Genomic DNA, 11,835 nt, shown 5'->3' with positions numbered 1-11,835 from the left:
ATAATGTTGGGAAGCCTTTTTCACTGTGGGGGAAAACTTTTACAAAGCTGTAGTTTTCCACAACACAGTCTTTCCTCCTCTTTTTTTTCTTTTTTACATGACCTACATATCTTGTTCTCAGACATATAGCTTTGAAGTGACCACGTTCAAATTCATTTTCAACCTGCCCTGTTCCATATTAATGCCTCTATTATTACTGAACAGTCTAAAAACACTAATGAGATTAGCTAATGATGCTAACAGTGATTTTTATATTTATTTTCATGTCCTCAAGGAAAACAGTCATTGATAGGAAAATCTAATGCCAATTTCCTGCAAAAACCGATAAAGAGTATGTCCATCACGATTCCCTTGTGCCTACATTTAGGCAGTTCTTAATCACTTAAACACTTACTGACATTAACCAGGAATAATTTTATCAGAAGCTACTAAATGAAATGCTGTATAAAAGCCTATGGTACCCACAATTTTCAGCCATATCCATGGCTCCATCAGTACTTCCAAGGAATCCATAAAAAACAAATAAAAGCTAAGTCTATTGTCAGTTTACCTAAATCTGCTATATAAATATCCCACCTTCACTGAAAAATTTTCAGTAGTCAAAACCTAACACACATTATGAAATAAACTTGCAATCTCCATCACTAACAAAAGCAAGTTTGCCATGAAAGACAGTATACTCTCTACAAAGAATTAAAACAATGCATTGACAAAGCTTTAGGTCTATTACTGTGCTTTAGGTTTTCCCACTAAAATTCTATCAGTTTTTCCACTGTTTTTCCTAGGTTTGCCATCAGGCTTATTTGCTATTGGCTATTTGGATTATTCTCAATTATCCTCTTGAATAACAGTATATTTGGCACTGTTCTGGCATTTTTCTGCTTTTGCCAGGACAAGAGATTTTTTCAGGCAGCTTTACATACCTGAAGTTCCAAAAAAGCAATGAAATTGAAAATTACTGTCCCTAACCAATATTGTTTAAATATCCTGCCTCTATCAATTACTTTTAGAAAGGACTTTGCAAACATGTATCAACTTCCTTCTTTTTAAACACAGACTTGAGCGTCTCCTCTAAGTTATTTAATTATCTTGGTAAAATTAAATAGGAGTTAGGCACCCAAACAGAAACTCATGAAGATGGACTTACTTCACCTAATTTTATATGTTTATGCTCAGTAAATTTGGCAACTCTTTTTACAGACAGTAGAATGCAACACTCACTTCTTAAACATGATTCATATAGAAAAAGGAGATAAATAGTGTTCTGGGTGTTCTGGATGCATAACTATTCTATAAACTGTGTTTCTGGAAAAAAACCCCAACAACAGAACTAACATCTAACACAGGAAGAGATGTTGATAAACAAATACCATACAGCAGATACTTGAAAACAGAGCTAAAAACTTCTATAAATTCTAATCCCATTTTACAGGCTTAGTTTTCCTGAAAAGCTTGTCACCTCACACTTCTACTTCAAGCCTAATGAATTGATGAAAATAGTAATGTTAATGCATTACACCTGGTATAAAGTACACCAGCTGTTCCAAATTAATAAAATTAATTCAAGTGCACTTATATACCTACAGAATGGTACCTATGAGTTTGTGGATTTAAAATCTAAGAAGTATGAGCTTACCTAGAGCTACAATAACTAGAATCATAAGCCCTGAGGCAGTAGTAGACTTAAAAAATTGTGAACAAGAGATAAAGCAAGTCATTTGAGTTAGCACTGTCTCTGTGAAAGAAAGAGATGCTCTTACAATGTAAACCCTCTTTTTAGAAAAGAGGGGAAAAAAGCTCTGGCATATCACAGCAATACCTTAAAAAGCATGGTATGTTAACATACTACCTTCTTCACTTTAGTTCTTGTTTCCACTTAGTACAATGAGAAGATGAGATCACCCAGATTTTGCCTAAGCTTCCTCTGATATGAAGAAAAGTAACATCTGAAAACAGTTTCAGAAAAACACATCAGTCATCAATCATTCTCTGTAGTCGTAAGTGGAAACCACTGATATCACAATCCTGGTAAATTAGGTGACTTAAACAGACTTCATACAAAATATGAGCAACTAAATAATCTTTATGTATTAGCAACTAACAATGGAAGCTATTACTTAAAGAACATCAGAGGACTAAAGCAGAAACAGAGACATATGAACCAAAAGGTTTTCCAGATGACTGATAGTTAATTTAGGAGCTGGAGCAAGCTGTGTTTGTGTAAGAAAGCAATGCAACAACCAGCAAGAAAGAGCCATGTTAAGCAAAGACTCAGCTCCCTTCCCAAGAAAGGAAGATAGATACTTTTCTTCCCTCTTCCAGGAAATGCTGGAGCAAAGCTGTCACAGATGTGTCACTAGGAACCAGTAGGTCAGGGGAGAGGTTATGCTCAAGGTGGGGTGAGGGAAAAGAGATTGCTCTGCCGGGGGCAAAGAACTTAGCAAAGCAAAAAAAACCCCAAACAACAAAAAAACCCACCGCAAAACCAAACAAAAACATCAACACAATAGAAGTTTCTACTCAAAGATTTTGTCCAAAAAGACTAACAGTACCATGACAGCTAATGGCGTCACATTAGACATTTCAGTACTAAGGAGTTGAACAGCATTGTCCAAACTTAACAATAGCTTCTACTGACATACGAGCTTATAGGTGGGTATTTCAGATGCTCCTTTTAGATGACAAACATTGGTCTAAGTAGACTGAAAAAGCAGCTGAAACAACATCTTCTACCTTTATTGAGTCTTCCACCTGATGTGCTTTAAAAGAATGTCAGCTAGTACTCCATTTAGTGAGCCTCTTCAGAAAACAGCCACTAGGTTAAGCAAAAGAATGTTTGGCTTATGGTCCTCACGGTTCAGGGGAAATAAACCCAATAGAGCCCATGTTGTTCAGTCTTGGCAACATCTAGACACTGCAGGGTTTAACACCGAAGTAAAGGTCAAATTCCTGAGAAAGTTAATATCGAAATTGAAGTTTCAATTGACTATAGGTTAGGGATACAGAACCTGTGTTTTTTCTAAGACGCTTCATTAAGCCCACAGTCTTCCCTGAACTAGCTTTCAAGCTTTCTTTTTCTAACGTCCACTCTGAAGGGAGGTTACTTTTGCGTTCATACAATATTTGTCTTGCATATTTGCAATTGGTTCAGTTATGAGACAAGGAAGAGCTGTAAGCAGCGGCCATAGTCACATATCTTCTATTACTAAGATAAGCTTTCTTAAGTGTCTCCCAAGATAGGGCAACAGTTAAAATTCAGTCTGTGAGATTATGATCTCAGATAAAGTTCCCTCCCCGCAGTCTCTTCAAGGTTTTAGAGGACATTTTGTGGTGGTATTTTTCGCAGCCTTGGGAATTGTGAGCAAATGGACTTGCTTGGTTTGTTTTTACCACAGTCAAGGAAATAATTCTTTGAAACAAAAGTATAATTGATTCACAGAAATATGACATATCTTCAACTTCTCCTCATGGAAACTAATGAGTAAACTCTAATTACTGTTTAATATAGGCTCAGGAAGGCTACAAATTTTTAAAAAGTAACAATGGGGTAAAAATTCAACATGACAGTAGGAGGCTTATTGGCAGGCAGTGAGATTATTTCCAATGGCAAATAGATTGGCTTCTACTTCTCCTCTGCAATTTAGGAACTGATGTCAGAGGTGACTTAAGATGGGTTTCCACTTTTATGCGCGACTTGCTTTCCAACTAGCCTTACTCATTATTATATTTCATGGATTAGTGCTGTAACCAAATTATTATATACGAGTAGTCTAGTCATAGTCAAAGTTTGACTGCACGTAAGCATACGCAGAATAATATGACACATCTAAAAGGTTATGTCACCCTTGAAGACCTAGTACAAAAGGTAAGAAGTGGCCTCAGACTACTTTTAATATTAATTTTAATATTTCCTTATTATTTGAGAAGTATACCCTTTTGTATCCATTTTGCTTAAGAAAAAGATTATTGATATGAAGTCCAAGTATAACCGATGTGTGAAAACAGATCATGGAAACATGTAGTGTTCAAAATCACATTGCCCAAGAAATATTCCAATCTATTAAACCAACAACCTTGTAATGTACATTTTAAAGCTTATTGACTGGTTAGGAGGTTAGCAAACTGAAAATACTGTCAATGTTGCATTACAGGATTGTCACCATGTTGCTTACTGAAATGTCAGAGAGAAATTTGTTGAGATGTCAGCTGTCTTCCCTCCTGCATAGACTATTCTGACATTCAATAAGGTATGAAATTCTGCTCTTAAAATTTCTAATGGATAACATGAAATCACCACTCTAAGTAAATATCAGAAAATGGTAATGCTTTAATAGCTTAAAAGTGCTGTCAGGATCAAGTATGTTATATGCACAGTCAGGTTATAGGTACAGTAGATTTCATAATGCAAAACAAGTGAAACCATTCCAGGCATGTATGCTTCAATGTCACTTCAATATTCGAATTCCATTTTCAGAGGAAATGCAAGGCTTCAGATTTTTCTGATAAAATATGTTCTATTGCCAAGCATCCAATTTTGTATAGTAATATTTAATAAGAGCATATGGGAAAAGACTTGAAAGACTGCGTTGCTTAAAAGAATGGGTCAGCACTACAGAAGTTAATGGAATTTCAACAGGAGTTGACTCAAGCTGTAATGCATCATATGAATCAGAAAATTAAGAATGAGTTTTTACAGTTTTCTAAAATAAATCTTACATAGCAAGAACACTAAGGTATACAACAGCAAAACAAAATCCAGTGTTTCGTACTTATTCAAGCATGTACAGCAAATTAATTCCTCAAGCTATATGTGAACAAACACAGCCTAGTTTATGCAAGAGACTCATTTTCAGGGAAAAAGAAAGCTGTTGACTAGTTACCAACAATACATTACACACAAATACATTTAGACCTTGAAATGATGGTCAAATCAAACTACAGCAAGTGTACTTTTTCACCCATGTAGATTAATCACCTTGAGTTTGTTGTTTTTTCTTTTGGTTTTCCTTTTTCTTTAAAAATAACAGACATTTAAAAAAATAATTATTTACAAAAATACTGATAATGGCTCACATTTCTACCACCTCAATACTTTCCTCTTGTTTTGACCTTTTCCATCATCTTGGCAGTATCTCCAGTCTTTTTTTAAGTAACTACATGCTGCTTAGGCTCCTTTTGCATAAGATTCATTCATAATATGCTCTGACCCAGTTCGCTGATATATTTCAAAACCATTTACATCCGAAAGCTTCTGGTTCTGTGAAATGGCTGAAAAGGCTTTTTTAAGGCCCACATCAGTATTGGTGATTTCTGTTTAGTTTTTTCTGGAAAGAGGACCGCTTCAGTTTCAGGGGTAGGAAATCGTACTCTATACACTTCAGGGTAAGATTTCTGAAACTAGAAAAATACATCAAATTTAAATAAAGAATTCACTCAAATTTGTAATATAAAAAACCCTATTAAAGTGCAACCTCCACCTCTGGAGCAGAAAAATGATTATTTCTGTGACAGACTTTCTATACTTCTATATAGAAAATTAGGTGATATTTTCTAATATGTCTTGATTCATCACAGTATCCCTATTCTAAATGATTAAAAAGTTTGAAATCCCCAAGAGCACCTACTATTATAAATCCTGGTATTTCTCTAGAGGACTACATGTCTAAGACTTGATAAAGCTTTTCAAGTTAAAATTAAAGACTGCGGAGGAATTTTTATTTACTTGCTTGAGCTTCTTCTTCTTATCTTTCACAGATATTTCTTTATTCATTGCAATTTCTTCCAATAAAGCTGCCAGGGGTTCTTGAGAGCCAGTTGCCCTTTGGTATTCAAATTCATCTGTACTGATTTGGTGACAAAATGATGGAGGAGGAAACGTTGCATCAGTATCAGCTCCAGCATATTTTATCTGAAGAAAGAGTAAAAGAAGAGCAGCTATGTTTTCTGCAATAAATTTGCAAAAACTGACTTAATCAAATTGACCACCTGAAGTCATTAAGTAGGGAAGATATGGAATAAAGACCCTAAATTGTACCTCCTCTCTCCTGCACTAATTGAGTGAGTTCTAGTACATCAAAAAGCATGACACGAAGGAAGCCTGTTTAGCTCTTGGAATAAGTTAAAAGTTACTTTTTCAGTAGAAATTAAAGAAGGAAGAACTTAAAAGCAGCTGTGAACCAAACAAAGTATGCTATCAGGAAACAGAAAAAGAGATATGAAAAAGCTGAGCAAGTAAGGATGGCTCTGAAAGAAAACCAGAACATTAATGGAAACACTTTTTAACCATTCACAGTTTTCCTCACTACCACAAACATAGTTTGCCCATTCCATGGAGAAGACAATGCTGACCAACAGGAAAACATATTTTAGAGTTCTTGTCTCTAAACCCTTCAAGATCTGCTTAGTTTCATTTAAATACATAATTATGGTTGAATATCGGCAGTCAAAATTAATTAGCTCTTCATAAGCTAGCAGAGACAGAACAAAGTCTATAAGAACTGTTGAACTTTGGAGCAGAAAGGATAAATTTGATCTAGAAGCACAGAGATATAAGAGGCTTTTTTCACTAGATACCTACCTGGACTCTCTGGAGATGTACAACATGTTCCTCTATAGAAGATTTTAAGGCGGAAGGAACACTTAAGATCTCTTGATAATTGTCCATGAGAAAAGATACTAGCTTAGCAGCAAGCAGTTCATCCAAGTCCATTTCATCCTTTGAGCAGAGAATACAACGGGAAAATGCCTGAACCATCTGAGAAAAAAAAAAAAAAATCATTATTGTATATTTTTCTGTTTGGGGTGGGCGGTGGAGAATCAGACTGTATTTAAAAAGTGATCTTTTAGAAAAAAGATTTTAACAGCACAATGTTTACCATACTTCCAACACATCAATTAAAAAAAAAAGAAAAAAAAGACTATTGTGTACAATGACATTATCTGAGTGGACTGAAGATGGGTCTCTGAAGATGGCTCTTCCCTCATATACATAATCTAACCCTGACTTTAGACTTAGAATGGCTGAATTCCATTTTATTCTCAAGACAAGTGGTCAAATAGCCACTTCACATAGCTTTTCCAGTTAAACAGGGCACAAATATTTCAGAGATTTTAAAAATAACACAGGAATTTGATAGAAGTTAAGCACCAGATGGAAAACTTAATACCATTATTTTGAAATCATCAAACCAAATTTCAGGTCTAGCTCACTTAACGTAGTCTCATGCTCAAGCATTCAGTTACAAGAGTTTTCTGTCTGTGCACCAGTCACTTCTAACATTAAAAGCACAGAAGGCAATCAAGGTTTTCTGTCATGTACCATAGACTACACCGCTGAACTAAAAAACTTAGTACAAAATACTTGGACTGTAAAGGATTAACTTCTAAAAATAACATTTAGATTACAACATAATTATTTCAATCAAAGACCATTTACAGTTGTGCTGGTTTTGGCTGGGATAGAGTTAATTTTCTTCCTAGTAGCTGGTACAGTGCTGTGTTTTGGATTTAGGATGAGAATAATGTTGATAACACACTAATGTTTTAGTTGTTGTTGAGCACTGCTTACACTAAGTCAAGGACTTTCCAGCTTCTCATACTGCCCTGCCAGCGAGTAGACTGGGGCTACACAAGAAGTTGGGAGGAGACACAGCTGGGACAGCTGACCCCCAGCTGGCCAAGGGGTTATTCCATACCATGTGATGTCATGCTCAGCATATAAAGCTGGGGGAAGAAGGAGGAAGCTGGGGATGTTTGGAGTTATGGCATTTTGTTTTTGTAAGTAACAGTTACATGTGACGGAGCCCTGCTTTCCTGGAGATGGCTGAACACCTGCCTGCTGATGGGAAGTAGTGAATGAATTCCTTGTTTTGCTTTGCTTGTGTGCGTGGCTTTTGCTTTCCCTATTAAACTGTCTTTATCTCAACCCACGAGTTTTCTCATTTTTACTCTTCCGATTCTCTCCCCCATCCCAGCAGGGGGGGGGGTGAGCAGGCAGCTGTGTGGTGCTTAGTTGCTGGCTAGGGTTAAACCACGACAACAACAGTTAATTAAATTATAACTTTAGCAGTCAAAAATTTCATTATTTTAATCAAGTATTATTCATAGTTAATTAAAAACTTAATTGCTATGGAACAAATTTAGATTTATGCATGCTACTATAGGATTTTCATGGAGTGGCTCTACAGCTGAGTTTTCTGTTGCCCTTCTTGCAAAAGACTTGAAAATTAACCAAGAGAAATACATGTTCTTAGCTAGTAGGAATTGCTAAGTTATGCCTAATAACTTTGTAATAACATGCTGTTGCAAACATCAGTGATAATTCTACGAGTAGTCCTACAGAAAGAGCATTAGCAAAAACTAGGGCTTTGTCAAAATCTGATTAAAATTACTTTCAGAGATTTCTGTAGTTAAGTGATGAAAAAAATTAATACTGAAATAAACTGGTAGGAATTTTTTTTTAATGGCTGAAAACAGGTTAATCAAAACATTCAGCTACATATTTCTGACTGAAACAGGCAGTCTGTTTCTTTCACACTGTCTGCAGTGATAAACACCACCAGAGACTTCATCTACTGTATTTTATTTTTTTTCTACTCAATAGTGAAATCAGTGGTGATTTAACTTTGAAAGATAAGGAAACCTCCAAATTCTGAGCAAATGAAGAATTTGCTCACAACTTACCAAGAAATCCCAATTAATTCAAATTCAGAGTAGCTTTCCACATAGCTAGAATAGACGAACTGTTCTTCAAACAAGCAAACTGTATTTTGTATACCTTCTCCAGTAAGAATCTTTTATCTGTGCTACTCCAAAAGCCTTGTCTAGACCTTTAGCCTTACACTATACATACCAAGGTTCTGGTCCTCACTGATTCAGAAAGAGGTGGCAAATCCTTGTTAAAGCTAACTCTTGCCATCATCCTCACCAACAGCTGTAGTCTTTTCCGATTTTCTGGTGGCAGCAGGAGACACGATATCTGAAGAGCTTCTACGGCCTTGCTGTGTTTTTGCAGCAGACCTGGTTTATACAAGATCAGGAGATTGGGCAACATTTCTCAATTATATATTTCCCTAACATTTAACATAACATTTCTAAATGTCTCCCCAAATTCCTTTCCTACTCATTCAAGACTGCTTTAGAACTCCACTCCCCAAAGAGTCTGGGAAGATATCCCTAGAACTCGACTACTAGAACTCGGCACCTTGTTTAAATATTTACAAGATTTCCTTCTGATGCCTTGGGAGATATTAATAACCATAACCAATAACTCTAGATATTAGTAGACATGAAAAACTACAACATTTTGGTTCATCCTTTGCTCTTTTATAACCCTCAGCTCCAAACACAATTGAGATGTATGCACAGATGTAGCAAACACATAAAAAAGTTAAGTCTGGGGCAACAACTGGAGAATCTAAACAAAACGTGCTTATGCATCAATGACAGCTATGACAATACTGAGATGTGCCTCACACCTATAGAAGTTAAATCTATGACTAATTCTACTTACCAACTCTTGAGAAAACACAGAATATGAGCATGGCAGAGATATTTGAAGACTGGACAAGCACAGTAGAATCTGATAGTAGTTTAGGAACCTGTAAAGAGGTCTCACCACCAAAATGTCATCCTCTTTTGGGTTTCTAAGGCTCAGTGAAAGAAGCATCTACTACACATTTGCCTAAATAGCACTAGTATCAGAACAAAACAGAAGTCAGGAGCAAAATATCTGCATGACTGAAGTCTAACAGTAATTTCTCTTAAAAAAAGAACAAGGAAGATGACAAAGAGATACACTTCTTTTTTTTTTCATAGGATTATAGAGGTTGGAAGGGATCTCTGGAGATTAACTAGATGTCTCCCCCTGCTCAAAGCAGGGTCATCTACAGCAAGATGCCCAGGACTATGTCCAGTCAGGTTTTGAGTATCTCCAAAGACGGAGATTCCACAGCCTCTCTGGACAACCTCTTCCAGTGTTTGATCACCTTCCAATTAAAAAAGCTATTTTCCTATGTATAAATGAAGTTTCCTGTATTTCTGTTCATGCCCATTGCCTCTTGTCCTGTTATTGGATATCACTGATAGAAGTCTGGCTCCCTCTTCTTTACTCCTCCCACATCAGTCTTTTATATATATATTAATAAGATCCTCCCTGACCCTTCTCCTCTCTAGGCTAAACAGTCCCTGCTCTCAGCCTCTCCCCATATAACAGATGCTCCACGCCCTTAATAATTTTTGTGGCCCTCCACTGGACTCACTGACTAGCGCTCAGGAAAGAGCTCCCTCAACCTGCTGGCAATGCTCTTAATGGAGCTAAGGATGCTGCTGGTCTTGTTTGCCACAAGGACACACTGCTGCCTCAGGGTCACATTAGTGCCCACCAGGACTGCCAAGACCTCCTCAGTAAAGCTGCTTTCAAATCAGTCACCCCCAGCATGCACTGGTGCATGGGGTTATTCCTCCCCAGGAGAGGACCTGGCATTTCCCTTTGTTGAACATTACGAGATTCCTGTTTGCCCATTTCTCCAGCCTGTCAAGGTCCCTCTGTGTGGCAGTACAACCCTCTGCTGCATTAACTGCTCTTCCCCATTTTGTATTATCTGCACGCTTGTTTAGGGCACTCTGTCCTTGTTTAGGAGAGTGTCCCACGATCCAGGTCATTAATGAAGTGTTAAGCACTACTGGCCCCATTATCAGGCCTGGGGTACTCCCTACTGATTGACCCCCAGCTGGAGTTTGTGCCACTGATCACAACTTCATCACTTGAACGTGAATCACGTGAATCACTGATCACAACTGAGCCCAGCAATTCAGCCAATTTCTGCTCTACCTCACTACCCACTTATCTAGCCTGTACTTCCTCAGTTTGCCTATAAGGATGTGATGGGAGACAGTGTTGAAAGCTTTACTACAGTCAACATAAACAGCATCTACTGCTGTCCCCTCATCCACTACGCCGGTCAATTCCACACTGTGTAAAAAGTGGTAGCTGTTTGTTATTAAAAAAGGAACAGAAGTGTGCAATAGGAAGTAGGGCAGCCGAAACACACAGTATTCCAAGAAAAGTGTGGTAAAGCACTTGTAGTTAATTTCATTTTCAAAGCAAAGCTTTTGCTAATTTCAAAGGAAGATTTTGCAAGCACACTAGTGCACATGTTTAGAAGAGGCTCTGAGAAATAATAATTAACCTTACTGAGATTTGTACATGAAGAATCATTATAACCTGTGCAAAGAGCAAATTTAGTCTTACCAAGTTACTAAAATATCTGATGACCACTGACATTATTTTCTTATTGGTCCTATTTTCTTTGCTATTCTGAAAACTAATTTCAGCCAAACTCTTGGAAGAGAAGTGCTCTAGACAGTCTTCATTCGAAAACAGAAGCAAGTGAGGCATCACTTGCAGACCATCCCCAAATGCCAAAAGATGAGCTGGCGCGAAAAGACCACCAGCCTGCCTGAAGAGAGAGCTTTGGCTGGAACTCATGAAAAAAAGGAGAGTTTATGACCTTTGGAAGAAGGCGCAGGCAACTCAGGAGGACTACAAGGATGTTGTGAGGTTATGCAGAGAGAAAATTAGAAGGGCCAAAGCCCAGCTAGAACTTAATCTGGCAACTGCTGTAAAAGAAAATTAAAAATGTTTCTATAAATACATTAGCAACAAAGGAAGACTAAGGAGAATCTCCATCCTTTATTAGATGTGGGGGGAAACAGTGATAAAGTATGAGGAAAAGGCTGAGGTACTTAATGCCTTCTTTGTCTCAGTCTTTAACAGTAAGACCAGTTGTTCTCCGGGTACCCAGTCCCCTGAGCTGGAAGACAGGGATGGGGAGC

The 11,835-nt window shown here is 37.3% G+C and overlaps 1 protein-coding gene across 1 annotated transcript in view; it reads right to left on the bottom strand.

Moving 5' to 3' along the window:
• Positions 1-5,011: 5,011 nt before the first annotated feature.
• DEPDC1B (DEP domain containing 1B) overlaps positions 5,012-11,835 on the bottom strand; it is a 25,506-nt gene continuing 18,682 nt past the window's right edge. The window contains exons 7-10 of the mRNA XM_009272507.1: positions 8,852-9,018; positions 6,578-6,754; positions 5,723-5,908; positions 5,012-5,397 (exon numbers count right to left, since the gene is read on the bottom strand). Of these exons, the coding sequence (XP_009270782.1) occupies positions 5,236-5,397; positions 5,723-5,908; positions 6,578-6,754; positions 8,852-9,018 (692 nt within the window). The 3' untranslated portion in view covers positions 5,012-5,235. The remainder of the gene's footprint in view (positions 5,398-5,722; positions 5,909-6,577; positions 6,755-8,851; positions 9,019-11,835) is intronic.

The sequence above is a fragment of the Aptenodytes forsteri genome, unplaced genomic scaffold (genome assembly GCF_000699145.1).
Source record: "Aptenodytes forsteri isolate BGI_AS27 unplaced genomic scaffold, ASM69914v1 Scaffold92, whole genome shotgun sequence".
Taxonomy (NCBI): domain Eukaryota; kingdom Metazoa; phylum Chordata; class Aves; order Sphenisciformes; family Spheniscidae; genus Aptenodytes; species Aptenodytes forsteri.
This window is presented reverse-complemented; position numbering and strand designations above follow the sequence as displayed.